The following is a 14,164-nucleotide window of genomic DNA, read 5'->3' as shown; positions in this document are numbered from 1 at the left end:
AGTAAAAGCAGGTTCAGACTACTGGAGCTGTAGCCAGCACTGGTGGCTCACGCCTGTCTTCCTAGCTACTCAGGAGGGTAAGATCTGAGGATTGCAGTTTGAAGCCAGCCCAGGCAAGAAAGTTGGTGAGCTTCATCTCTAGTTAACTACACAAAAAAGCTCAAAGTAGAGCTGTGGCTGAAGTGTTGGAGCACTAGCCTTGAGCAAAACAAGCTGAGGGATAGCATTCAGGCCCTGAGTTCAAGCCCAAGGACAAAAACATTAAGACTGGAAATCAGGCTACACTGACAGCAAGGCCATGTTACCTGAAGAGACGCCACATAGCCCAAAACTGCAGTGTTCAGTGGCTAGGTCAGAGCAAGACCCATGTCTCTCAAATTAATAGAAACAATTCACTTAGAATCACAGGACAGTCATTCTCAGGACTACCTCACCCTTGCCTCAGGAATTAGCACCTCTACCTCCTGGTGTTGCCAGCCCTCTAGCTAAGAACCATCATGAGAGCAGAGTTAGAATTTTATTCACCTACTCAGCACATCTAAGTGTTTAGGATGGGTCATCCTGACATTAAATCCCAACCACTCCCCATACAACACACACCAGTCCTGTCAAATTCTATACAGCATGTTCTTGCTGTTAAAACTATCTTGTCATTTAGATTTTTTTTGGGGGGAGGGGTCCAGTCGTGGGGCCTGAACTCTGGGCCTGGGCGCTGTCCCTTGAGCTCTTCAGCTCAAGGCAGGCGCTCTACCACTTGAGCCACAGCTCCACTTCCGGCTTTTTTCTTTTTGCTTATGTGGTGCTGAGGAATCAAACCCAGGGCCTCATGCATGCAAGGCAAGCACTCTACCACTGAGCCACCTTCCCAGCCCCTCATTTAGAGAGTTTATGGAGTCATGGAATCCCTGTGTCCTATTTGACAAAAGCTAGGTCTTCCTGGACTCTGGTAAGAGTCACAGCAGCACAGTGTTTCTTTTGGCATGATTAGTATCAGACTGTTATAATAAGAAACAACAATATAGGCGAGAGAAGTAGAATTCACCTGAGAAACTTTCTTTAATTGGATGGGCATGAGAATTTTCAATCATGGAATAGAAAAACGCAACAAACTTATGAATTAGAGCACCGATTACAAGATAGCTGAAGACACCTTCTCAGTGAACAATAAGCTACCGTTCGTATCTGCAGATTGTAGGAATACAGTTGAGAGTCAAATGTGTTCAACAAATCTTGTTTATAGCAAATACACACGCAGGCGCCCGGCTGCAGGGCTATGCTGCTGTCTACTTGGGAGACAACAGGATCGCAGTTAGACGGGAGGTCCTTCTTGAGCCGGGACTGGGCAGGGTGGCCCATACCTCCGTGACTGGGTGCCATGCTCTGAGGAGCAGGGTGGCGGTGCCATTAGCACCTCCAGTGTTAAGTCCTCCCCACACCAGAAGTAGTTCCTGAGGTGGTACAAGGTGGCATAGTCCCTTTCCTACCCTTACACAGGCGCCTGGGGGAGACTAGGCAAGCCCCCTGTCTAGTGCATGTTCCCTTTACAACTAGGGACTTGTACAGCTGCAAACAGCAAAATCCGTCCTTTACTGAAAAACCCCAGGGATTCAACTCATTGGAAACAGTATTGTTCGCACACTAGCCCACCTAGGGTGACTCAACAACTTGTACAGGGCTTTAAGCCCCCGAGGACTGGGAACCGTGCTGCAAGGGCGGTCCTGGGACCAGAGGGGTCTTCCATTGATGACCCTGTCCGTTTGGAGCAAGTCTTTCCCCTGACTCACCCAAGCTGGGACTACAGCAGCGATCAAGGTAAGGAGTGCTTACCAGTTATCTCCAGACTGTTGGTGGGATCTGGGTGGCGGCTAGGAAGCCAATTCATTTATCTAAGGTGAGAGTGTGCAGCTCCCCAGCAAGTCCCCTGCTGCTTTTCTGGAAGGGCTCTGGAGGCCAATAGGACCTATGTATATGCCTATAGATTCTGAGGCCTCAGAGAACCAGCCAGCCCCAGATATTAGAAGAAAGGTTCAAAGGTTAGGTGTTGAGGGAAAAGTGTTATCCATTTGCAAACGACAGTAGAGAACCTCATTGCTAGCAAAATGGACACTGGAAAAAGGAATGTCCAAGGGAGAGAAAAGACGGAAAATGACATTAGCTGCCTGGAAACTGGGTTATCTCCTGAGAAATATGGGAAGGAGCTCAGGACTCTGAAATCCAACCTTGTTGAATTAAAATTCAGCTCTCTGAGCTGAGTGCCAGTGGCTCACGCCTGTAATCCTAGCTACTCAGGAGGCTGAGATCTGAGGATCGAGGTTCAAAGCCAGCCTGAGCAGCAGGAAAGTCTGTGAGCCAGCCTTGAGCAGAGAAAGAGGCTCAAAGGGGCTGGGAAGGTGGCTCAGTGGTAGAGCACTTGCCTTGCATGCATGAGGCCCTGGGTTTGATTCCTCAGCACCACATAAGCAAAAAGAAAAAAAGCCGGAAGTGGCGCTGTGGCTCAAGTGGTAGAGCGCTGAGGGACAGCGCCCAGGCCCAGAGTTCAGGCCCCACAACAGGACAAGAAAAAAAAAAAGAGAGAGAGGCTCAAAGACAGTACCGAAGCCCTGAGTTCAAACTCTAGGACCAGCAAAAAGAAAAAAGAAAACTAAGAGAATTATTGGACATGAAAAATTTTGAAGACAGCCAGGCGCTGGTGGCTCACGCCTGTAATCCTAGCTACTCAGGAGGCTGAGATCTGAGTATTGCAGTTCAAAGCCAGCTGGGGCAGGAGAGACCGTGAGACTCCCTCCTATCTCCAATAAACCACCAGAAAACCGGAAGTGGCACTGTGGCTCAAGTGGTAGAGCACTCGCCTTGAGCTGAAGAGCTGAGGGACAGCGCCCAGGCCTAGAGTTCAAGCCCCACAACCGACAAAAAAAAAAAGAAAAAGAAAAATTTTGAAGACATAAGTCAGGAACTTGTAAAAGTCAAAGATGAAAATGAAATCCTCAAAATGAACCTGGAAAAGACTCAGAATCAAATGAAAGGCAGCGTATCAGCCTGGGCGAACACCAGGCAAAGCTGGGGCCACGGGCCAGGGCTGAAGGAGGCTCACGGACAACTCCACTGCCGTCCTTGCTCCCTACAAGCAAGGCCAAGAGGAGAGTCCGACACTGCATGCAGAAATCAAGGCCCAGAAAAAGGAGTTGGACATGACACAAGAATGTATTATGGCCAGGTGCTGGTGGCTCATGCCTGTCATCCTAGCCACTCATGAGGCTGAGAACTGAGGATTGTGGCTCAAAGCCAGCCCGGGCAGGATAGTCGAGGAGACTCTTACCTCTAATTAACCACTAGAAAACTGGAAGTGGCGCTTTGGCTCACATGGTAGAGCGTCTGCTTTGAGCAGAAGACCTCAGGGATAGTGCCCAGGGCAGAGTTCAAGTCCCATGACCACCACCACCAACAAAATGTACTATGCTGAGTACATGCCGATTATCAGCTTTGAAGAGCGTGAGTGGAAATTTAAAGCGACTGAGAAAGATCTCAGCCACTGGCACCCACCAAGTTCACACATTTTATGTTCATTCCAGCTTGAGTCCTTTTGTCTTAGTAAAATGAAAGCGGATAACCAAGATGTGATTTCCTGGTGTGTTCTCTGAACACCGACTGGCACAGGGTTGCCTACGCTGTGTCCGTCCAGTGTTCTCTGACTTTTCCAGGTGGCTCTGGCCGAGTGATGACATCACCATGGCTCACGCAGACGGCAGAAGTTCTTTCCTGTGGTTGGCAGCAATCAGAGAGAATGAAGGCTTTCACGCATGGGTTAGACATGCAGGGTTTTCTTCCTCAGGCGTGAGTCTTTTCATGTCTTCTAAGGAGCGAAGAATGAACAAAGGCTTTCCCACACTTCCCACAACTGTAGGGTTTGTCCCCGGTGTGGGTTCTTTCGTGTGCTTTGAGGAGGTAGGATCGAGAGAAGGCTTTTCCGCACTGCGCACACCCGTAGGGCTTCTCTCCGGTGTGAGTCCTTTCGTGCCTCTCAAGAGCACTTGCAAAAGGGAAGGCTTTTCCACATTGCTGACATCCCAGCTTCTCCCCACCATGAATTCTTCCATGGGCTTTCATGAAAAAGCGCTCGCGAAAGCCTTTCCCACACTGCTGACATATGAATGGCTTGTCGGTACTGTGGGTCAGTTCATGTCTCTGGAGGTGAGTAGACCTCAGGAAGGCTTTCCCACACTGATGACATAAGTAAGGTCTCTCCTGGGAGTGAGTGAGTTCGTGTACTTTGATGTAAGAACTACAAGTAAAGGCTTTCCCGCACTGTGCACACTGATAGGGCTTCTCGTTGGTGTGAGTCTTTTCGTGTCTCCTAAGGGCATAGGAAGAAAGGAAGGTTTTTCCACATTGCTTACATACATACTGAGTCTCTCTAGAATGAATTCTTTCATGGATTTTCATGCGAAAAACTTGACTAAAAGCCATCCCACACTGCCCACATACAAAACCTTTCTCTCTCAAGTGCGTCTGTCTGTGCCTCTGCAGGTGACTGGAACACATGAAGGCCTTCCCACATTGCTTGCAGAAATAAGGCTTCTCGTGGGAGTGGGTCCTCTCATGGATTTTAACGTAAGAACCACAACGGAAGGCTTTCCCACAGTGCTTACACACGTAGGGCTTCTTCCCGCTGTGAGTCCGCTCGTGTCTTCGAAGCTGATGAGATTCACTGAAGGCCTTGCCACACTGTGGACACACGTAGTGTTTCTCCCCAGAGTGAGTTCTCTGGTGTCTCTGAAGGTTGCTGGAGAAAGCAAAGGATTTTCCGCACTGCTCACACGCACAAAGCTCCCCCCCGGAGTGGACTCTTGCGTGTAGTTTAAGGTAAGAGATGCGGCTGAAGACTTTCCCACACTGCTTGCACTCGTAAGGCTTCTCTCCCGTGTGAGTTCTCGCGTGTCTGTGGAGATGACTGGAACTAGTGAAGGCTTTCTCACACTGCTGGCAGCCATAGGGTTTCTCTCCAGAGTGAATTCTCTCGTGGATTTTCAGGTAAAAACGATAACTGAAGGATTTTCCACACTGCTGACAGCCGTAGCGTTTCTCTCCACTCCGAGCTCTTGTGTGAGTCTGAACCTGACTTTCTCTGCCCGGCTTCCCGTTGTGAGCAGGCCCATCGCAGGGATTTCCTCCGCGTCTGTGAATACACTTGGCAAGCGCGAAGGCTTCCCCGTGTTCTTCAGACACAGATGGCGTCTCTTCTGTGTGAGCGCTTGTTCTCGTGAAGGCTTTTCCACGCTGCTTACGCTGAGGGCTGCTTCCTTTGACAGTGCTCTCATGGTGTGGGATAGAAGAGAGACTCCGATGGGCCATGTCAGACGATTTATTTCCACTGGGCTTCTCTCTGGAGTGAGAGCTTTCACGGCTCTCCAAGTCCAGGGAGGAAGAGCAGCTTTTCCCGCATGCCTCCTGGGTATCAGCCTTCAGATTCACACAGGGTCTGTGTGTGGTGTGAGCACTGAGGGGCCCACGCGGAAACAAGTAAGTGACAAGGTCCTCACACTGGTACTCTTCACACGGTAGTACCCCAGAAGGAAGACCAACAGGATGTTCCAGAATCCGCTGGCAGAACTTCACACACTGATTGCCTCCTTCATAGTCACAGAGCCTCTCTGCCACACTACCGCTGGTAAACATGAAAAGAGAATGATAAGTTTTGGGGTTTTTTTCTGACTTGAACTCTGAACCTGGGCACTGTCCCTGAGCCTCTTTGTGTTCAAGACTAGCGCTCTACTACTTGAGCTACAGCGCCACTTCTGCCTTTTTCTGAGTAGTTTATTGAAGAGTCTCGTGGACTTTCTTGCCTGGGCTGGCTTTGAACCACAATCCTCAGATCTCAGCCTCCTGAGTAGGTAGGCTTTTAGGAGTGAGCCACTGGCACACAGCTTACAATAGTTTTTTAAACATCAGTCGTTTTCCCCAAACCAGGGTTGGATCTCTGACTTCTATAATGATTTATGAAAAAGAATGAGCTGAATGACTGCAGTAAGGCTGAGTTAAGCAACTCCCCAAAGTAAGGAGTTCATATATGGATGTATAACACCACCTTCACAGACCAGATGAACACTCTCTGTTCAGTATGTTTTTACAGATAAGTTATAATTAAGTATTAAGTGAAAAGGTACTCCTTATTTTAGCATGCCAGGCACCAGGGTTGGAAGTTGAGATCTGAGGATCAGGGTTCAAAGCCGGCCCAAGCAGGCATGTCTCTGAAGCTCTTATCTCCAAATAACCAGCAAAAAGTTGGAAGGCCCGTGGCTCAAGAGGCAGTCCTAGCCTTGAGCCAAAAAGCTAAAGGGAGCCGGGCGCTGGTGGCTCACGCCTGTAATCCTAGCTACTCAGGAGGCTGAGATCTGAGGATCTCGGTTCAAAGCCAGCCCAGGCAGGAGAGACCGTGAGACTCCTATCTCCAATAAACCACCAGAAAACCGGAAGTGGCGCTGTAGCTCAAGTGGTAGAGCGCTCGCCTTGAGCTGAAGAGCTGAGGGACAGCGCCCAGGCCCAGAGTTCGAGCCCCACGGCCGACCAAAAAAAAAAAAAAAAAAAAAAAGCTAAAGGGCAGTGCCAGAACCAAGACCAGCTCTCACTCGTGCGCTCTCTCTCACCCACACCCACTGCATGTTAATATTTGAAATTCTTCAATATCTAGTATGCTGGAGGTAAGGGTCATCTAAACCTAAAACTCATTTCCACTTCATACAGATACACAAAGCCTGAAGTTAAAAGGGAAAAAAAAAAAATATATATATATATATATATATGGAGCAATAGGTTTTTTGGTTTTTTTTGTCAGTCATGGGGCTTGAAATCTGGGCCTGGGTGCTGTCCCTCAGCTCTTCAGCTCAAGGCTAGCACTCTACCACTTGAGCCACAGCGCCACTTCCGGTTTTCTGGTGGTTTATTGGAGATAAGAGTCTCACAGACTTTCCTGCCTAGCAGGGCTGGCTTTGAACCATAATCCTCAGATCTCAGCCTCCTGAGAAGCTAGAATGACAGGTGTGAGCCACCAGCGCCCAACCGTAGCAGTAGTTTTTATTCTGAACTACTGGGAAGTGTCTCTCCAAAATTTGTTCAAGTCTAGGACTTTATCATTTGAGCCCTAAATTTACTTCTGATGTTTTGGAAGTTCACTGGAGGTAAAGAGTCTCATGGACTTTTCTGCCCAGGCTGGCTTTGAACTGTGATCCTCAGATCTCAGCCTCTTGAGTAGCTAGGATGACAGGCTGAGCCCCAGTGCCCAGCATATACTTAGTTTTGAAGGTTCCTATACTCCACATTTGAGGTACACAGCTTTTTCTTTTTCTTTTTTTTTGGTCAGTCGTGGGGCTTGAACTCTGGGCCTGGGCGCTGTCCCTCAGCTCTTCAGCTCAAGGCTAGCGCTCTACCACTTGAGCCACAGCGCCACTTCCGGCTTCTTTCTTTTTGCTTATGTGGTGCTGAGGAATCGAACCCAGGGCCTCAGGCATGCAACACAAGCGCTCTACCACTGAGCCACCTTCCCAGCCCCCACAGCTTTTTCTTGTTAGGACAAATTACCTTAGATTTCTGCCGAGAGTTTTGCAGCCATGTTCAATACTTTCTTCATTCTGTTTTGTCCCTAAAATTTAATCACAAAAAATCACTGTGACTTATTCAAGGTTATAAAAAGAATCATCCCATTGCAGATGTTATTTATTATATTTTATGATCATTCATGGCCTATTCACCCCAGTATTCCATTCCCATGTTCCAAATGGTACAACAGCACTGCAGAGTATCACATTCATGGATTAGAGGAGGGATGCTGTGCTTACCTATAGCAGCCAGGTTCCTGAATGTTTCCCACATCACATGTCTGTGGAGCTTCTTTTGGGGAGAATCCAACAAAGCCCATTCCTCCAGTGTGAAGGTCACAGCAACATCCACAAAGGTCACTGGATCCTACAATAGCCCACACGCATACCCATAAGGAATGAAAGCCACAGCACTGTAAATAAAGACTCCCAAGAATTTCACATGATGATGCCGCCCCTCCCCCCATGACTCTTCTCACACGCACTCACACACACTCACATACTCTCACGTAGCAATTCTGACAGGAGTTGGGAGCCATTTGGTAATTAACAGCAGAACATGGGCACCTGTTTTGTAAGCAGTTCCAACAATTACAATTGGGACACTGAGACTGTAGCACTGCCCAACGAATTCCTACTTTAGTTCTTGTGAGAGCAAAAGCAAGTATTTTGAGACAAAATTATCAGAAGGGTGACAACAAAGGTTTGAAACAGGGTTTTACTATGTAGCTCATTCTGCCTTGAACTCAAAATCTTGATGGCGTTTCCTCCAAATTTAACTATCATTTTCTTATTCTAAAGATTTTCTGTGAGCCGGGTGCTGGTGGCTTATGCCTGTAATCCTAGATACTCAGGACACTGAGATCTAAGGACTGGGGTTCAAAGCCAGCCGGGGCAGAAAAGTCCCTGTGAGAGTCTTTTCCAGCCCAGGCAGGAAAACCTGTGACTGTTTTTGTTTTTTTACTCAAGCGCTCTACCACTTGAACCACAACTCCATTTTGGAATTTTGTAACTGGAAATAATCCTTTATCTGTTGAATGGCTGGGTAGGTTTCTTTTCCCATTCTATGGAATGTCTCTTGGTCCACTGTATTCCCGGGGCCACCTGGATTGTGATCCTATTTGTGTTTCCCTTGAGGCTAGGAGGTCCGATAGGCGCCACCACACCCAACCAGTCATTGAGAGGGAATCTCAAGAACTGTTATGCCCAGGTGGGCCTCAAATGGCAGTCCCCCAATCTCTACCTCCCAAGTAGCATCTAAGACTGTGGGGTTGACCTACCACGTGGCATCATTATTGACAATAAACTATGGAATCAGGCCAAATGAATGGGTGAAATCAGATGAATAAAGAAAATGTGGCATATATAATAAAATTTTACCCAGCCAGGGCTGGGAAGGTGGCTCAGTGGTAAAGCACTTGCCTTGCATGCATGAGGCCCTGGGTTCGATTCCTCAGCACCACATAATCAGGGAAAAAAAAGCTGGAAGTGGCGCTGTGGCTCAAGTGGTAGAGCGCTAGCCTTGAGCTGAAGAGCTGAGGGACAGCGCCCAGGCCCAGAGTTCAAGCCCCACGACCTTCCCCCCCACCCCCAAAAAAAGAATTTTACCCAGCCATAAGAATGAACTTCTACTGCCTACGGTAAATGGGGCAGACCTGGAAACTATGATGTCACATCAAAGAAGCCTGCCTCCCAATATGTCTGACACGAAGTAGGGGATTGTGCTGACCACCAAAATGTTCAAGGGCAGTCTACAAATTATTCTGACACCACTAAACCCCGCAGAGACCCATGGCTTCAGCATCAGTGCCACCACTGCACATGACAGTCCAAAATATGTGTTTGCTTTCCCAAAGTGACAGTGGGGTGCTGCCCTGAATCACCTTATTAACTTGAATTTACACAGTGCCTGAATGGTGTTTATGCAAAAACAAAGACACTCGACCATCCTGATGTCACAAACAGACACAAACACCAAATGTAAAAATTATACTACGCTGGATGCCGGTGGCTCATGCCTGTAATCCTAGCTACTCTGGAGGCTGAGATCTGAGGATCAGGTCATAGTTCAAAGCCAGCCTGGACAGGAAAGTCCTAGAGACTCTTTTTTTTTTTTTTTCCCCTTTTGGGTCCAGTTGTGGGGCCTGAACTCTGGGCCTGGGCGCTGTCCCTCAGCTCTTCAGCTCAAGGCTAGCGCTCCACCACTTGAGCCACAGCTCCACTTCCGGCTTTTTTCTTTTTGCTTATGTGGTGCTGAGGAATTGAACCCAGGGCCTCATGCATGCAAGGCAAGCGCTCTACCACTGAGCCACCTTCTCAGCCCCCATCCTAGAGACTCTTATCTCCAGTTAACCACCAAAAAAAACGGAAGTGGTGCTGTGGCTCAAGTGGTAGAGCGCTGGTCTTGAGCTGTAGAGCTGAGGAACAGCACCCAGGCCCAGAGTTCAAGACCCACAACCAACCAAAAAAAATCAAAAAATTATGCTGTACTCCCCTTGTCAGTTCTCAAATACACAAAACCTTGAGTCCAGAAAGCAGAATCTAAGTGTCTTTTTGTCAGACTACCTCAACTGTGAGAATTACACTTTATCGCACTGGTGGCTCACGCCTGTAATCCTAGCTACTCAAGAAGCTGAGATCTGAGGATCATGATTCAAAGCCAACCAGAGCAGAAAAGTCCCCATGAGATTAACTCCAATGAACCACTCAAAAACCAGAAGTGGTGCCATGGCTCAAGTGGTAGAGTGCTAGCCTTGAGCAAAAAGAGGCTCAGGAACAGCACCCAGGCCCTGAGTTCAAGCCCCGCAACCAACCAAAAACAACAACAAAAAACAGATGAAATGTTTTGTCCAGTTGCTTCGATCTGAGTAAATACCTGGGATCAAAGACTCCTGACCTCCCAGGAGGAAAGGAACAAGAGCATTTCTTCACAGTTGAATTACAGGTTTCCTCCATCCCCCACTTTAACCACTGCCATGACCTCACACATTTTCCAAATGCTCAATTTTGGCCTCAAAAATGATTAGCTGAGAGCTGGAGAGATGGCTCATGTGGTAAGAGAGCCAGGCTAAGGCAAGAAACTGGAGGCTCTGAGACCAAAGTGTGTGTGCACACAGTGGTGAGTGTTCTTAATCCTAGTAACTGAGGAGGCTGATCTAAGTATGAAGGCTCAAGGCAGCCTGCAACAAGGAAAGCTCAAAGGACTCACTTAAGACAAAAACAATGCTAGACTGGGGTGTGGTTCAGTGAGAAAGCTGATTAAGAGCACCAGACTTGGAGGTAAGGAGGGAGGAACAGACACAAACACACACCGCACCCAGAACTAGCAAACAAAGTCTCCTGCTGGTTTCACAAAATGGCTGCATGGGATGACTTTCTTTGGAATAGATCTTGCCACCTCCACAACCTCCTGCTCCTCCAATTTGTCTGCTCCAATTTGTCTGCTGTTTTCTGAGTTCAAAACCCTTTTTTTTTTCTTTTCCTAGTCCAGTGGGGCTTGAACTCAGGGCCTGGGCACTGTCCCTGAGCTTTTTTTTGGGGGGGGAGGGGGGCGGGTGGGGCCTGAACTCTGGGCCTGGGCGCTGTCCCTCAGCTCTTCAGCTCTAGGCAAGCACTCTGCCACTTGAGCCACAGCACCACTTCTGGCTTTTTTCTTTTTGCTTATGTGGTGCTGAGGAATCAAACCCAGGGCCTCAGGCATGCAAGGTAAGTGCTCTACCACTGAGCCACCTTCCCAGCCCCCCTGAGCTTCTTTTGCTCAAGGCCAGCACTCTATCCATTGAGCCACAGCACCCCTTCTGTGTATGTGGTGCTGAGGAATCAAACCCAGGGCTTCATGCATGCTAGGGAAGCACTCTACCACATTTCCAGCCCCACAGCCCTATTCTTTTTTTTTTTTTGGTCGTCGTGGGGCTTGAACTCTGGGCCTGGGCGCTGTCCCTCAGCTCTTCAGCTCAAGGCAAGGGCTCTACCACTTGAGCTACAGCGCCACTTCCGGTTTTCTGGTGGTTTATTGGAGATAGGAGTCTCATGGTCTCTCCTGCCCGGGCTGGCTTTGAACCGAGATCCTCAGATCTCAGCCTCCTGAGTAGATAGGATTACAGGCGTGAGCTACTAGCGCCCGGCCAGCCCTATTCTTTCTAAACATTAGGTGCCTGTAAAACCTGCAGCAGGCCTTTCCCCAGGTTGCAGTATGCCATTAAAACCAAGTCAAGGTATATGCTAATAAAAAAAAAAATGCACGCCAGGAAGTGGCGCTGTGGCTCAAGTAGTAGAGCGCTCGCCTTGAGCTGAAGAGCTGAGGGACAGCGCCCAGGCCCAGAGTTCAAGCCCCACGACCGACGACAACAACAAAAAATCTCTGAAAAATCAAATTCTGGAAGCGGGGCGTGCTAGCTTTGAGCAAAAGAGCTCAGGGACAGCGCCCACGTCGTGAGGTTAAAGCCCCACGACCGACCCACACGCAGTCAGGCCCTGTTCGGGGGCTACCACCCCCCAGGAGGTGTAAAGCAAGCCCAGGCGGGAGAGTCCGGGGATCTCCAGTTAAAGCCCCCACCCCGGAAGTGGAGCTGTGGCTCCAGGGACCGAGCGTCAGCACTGATCAAAGGCTCAGTGAGAACTCCGGGCCCAGCGCGGGCAATCACGCAAGCATACCGACACACGAACGCCATTTCTAGAAGCGTCTCAGAACACCACCACCTGTGTCCGAGGGGACCACAGACCCCGTCCCCAAAACACCAACCGTGTCCACCAACGCGGCGCCCCGTTCCCAGTGAGTGCGGCCTCGGGGTTCCCCGGCGGCTGCACGGAGCGGCCCGGCGGGAGGGGACAGCCGTGGACGGGGCCCCGGAAGTGCCCCCGCAACCCCGGGCCGCGCCGAGGCGCCCCGGCGCGCCCGCCCCCCCCCCCGCCGGGCGGCGCGCGGCTGCGCAGGGAGGCTGCGGGGCCGACGCGCCGGGCCGGGCCGGGCCCCGGGCCCCGGGCCCGCCATCGCCGGACCCCTCCGTAGCCCGCGTGCCGCGAGGGTCGAGCGGCGCCCACCGCGCCCAGGCCGCGTCCGGCCCCGGCCTCGCCCCGCCGCTCCGGGTCGCCCCGCACTCACCATCCCCGCGCCGGACCGGACTTGACGCTCCCAGCTGCCACCTCTGCCACCTCACGCGGCAGGAAGGAGACTCCGGCCCCGAAGCCACGGAAGAAGCGTTTCCCCCCCGACCCATACCGGAACCGGAACTGTCGGAGGACACCGCCCCCCCATCGTGGCTCCTCATTGGACAGATCCCTCAGAGGCCCTGATTGGATAACGATGAAGGGCGGGGCGGGGCGGGACAAAGACCTCCCGCCAGGCGGGCTCTTGCCTGTTACCCTAACGACACTAGAGACGCAGATGTTAGGTTGGCGGTTCGAAGCCAGCCCAAACAGGAAAGTCCCTGAGCTTCTTATCGCCAATTAACTAACACAAAATCCGGAAGTGGTGCTGTGGCTCGAGTAGTTGAAGCTCGGGGACAGTGCTCAGGCCCTGAATTCAAGCCCAAAACCGGGGGAAAAAAAATCCAGCAACACTATTTCCAGCTCGGGCTTCCTCCCATCCAGGGCAGATTTTTCTCGAGTTATTTCAATGGTCCCCTCTGTATTCTTCTGAGCATGCTCTGATACAATAATTTCTGGAAGGATAGTTGGCTAATTTTCAAGGTGTCTTTTATTTATTTATTTTTTCAAGGTGTCTTTTAATCCAGTCAACATCACAACCAAGATTTACCCATATAATGGGGAATAACTGGACAGAAAATGATTGCAGTCACCAGGTTGAATAGTGACAGCATTCTGGGTTGATACCAACCCCTCTCCCCACAATAATTCCCACCATTGGCATTCCTTTTCTTTTTTTTTTTTTTTTTTGGGTCCAGTCGTGGGGCCTGAACTCTGGGCCTGAGTGCTATCCCTCAGCTCTTCAGCTCAAGGCTAGCGCTCTACCACTTGAGCCATAGCGCCACTTCCGGCTTTTTTCTTTTTGCTTATATGGTGCTGAGGAATCGAACCCAGGGCCTCAGGCATGCAAGGCAAGCGCTCTACCACTGAGCCAACTTCCCAGCCCTTGGCATTCCTTTTCAATATGTTTTCTCTTGGCAGTGGCGCTGGTTGGTTCTGGGTTAGCAGCTGAAGCTTTTCAATAACTACAGCCTTATAAATTTACAAGTTTATTATTTATTTCCTTATTCTGGGGCATGAACTCAGGGCTTGGGCGCTTTTTCACTCAGATTTGTTGTCTTCTACCACTTGAACCACAGCTCAACTTCTGTCTGTGATAAGTCTTGCTCTCTTTCCTGTCCAAGATCAGCCCAAATTGCCACCAGAAATTCCCCCTTGCACTTACCAAATTTTAGGAAGCTGAATTTTTTTTTTTTTTTTGGCCAGTTCTGGGGCTAGAACTCAGGGCCTGGGACTGTCCCTGAGCCTCTCTGTGCCTAAGGCTAGCACTTTATTATGTGAGCTCTAGTGCCACTTCTGGCTTTTTCTGTGTATGTGGTACCAAGGAACTGAACTCAAGGTTTCATGCATGCTAGGCAAGCACTCTACCA

At 49.8% G+C, this 14,164-nt stretch overlaps 1 protein-coding gene across 1 annotated transcript; it reads right to left on the bottom strand.

The window, feature by feature from the left end:
- Positions 1 to 1,013: 1,013 nt before the first annotated feature.
- Positions 1,014 to 12,579, bottom strand: LOC138811018 (zinc finger protein 431-like). The gene is made up of 4 exons (XM_069998497.1): positions 12,331 to 12,579; positions 7,830 to 7,956; positions 7,573 to 7,633; positions 1,014 to 5,662 (listed from the first exon to the last, which is right to left on the bottom strand). The coding sequence occupies exons 1-4, from the start codon at positions 12,577 to 12,579 to the stop codon at positions 3,826 to 3,828; spliced, it is 2,274 nt and encodes a 757-aa protein (XP_069854598.1). The 3' UTR covers positions 1,014 to 3,825.
- Between the last annotated feature and the right edge of the window lie 1,585 nt (positions 12,580 to 14,164).

This window comes from Dipodomys merriami, unplaced genomic scaffold (genome assembly GCF_024711535.1).
Source record: "Dipodomys merriami isolate MVZ:Mamm:240054 unplaced genomic scaffold, mDipMer1.0.p SCAF_519, whole genome shotgun sequence".
NCBI classification, from domain to species: domain Eukaryota; kingdom Metazoa; phylum Chordata; class Mammalia; order Rodentia; family Heteromyidae; genus Dipodomys; species Dipodomys merriami.
The sequence above is the reverse complement of the archived record's forward strand: the minus strand, read 5'-3'. Positions and strand labels throughout refer to the sequence as shown.

Excerpts from the sequence above, each read along its gene's own strand:
- LOC138811018 (XM_069998497.1), bottom strand. The coding sequence starts at position 12,579 with ATGGCGGGCCCGGGGCCCGGGGCCCGGCCCGGCCCGGCGCGTCGGCCC. Across the intron at positions 7,634-7,829 it reads CAGGAACCTGGCTGCTATAG|GGACAAAACAGAATGAAGAA; the intron begins GTAAGCACAGCA and ends ATTAAATTTTAG. Across the intron at positions 5,663-7,572 it reads ACTCTCGGCAGAAATCTAAG|CGGTAGTGTGGCAGAGAGGC; the intron begins GTAATTTGTCCT and ends CATGTTTACCAG.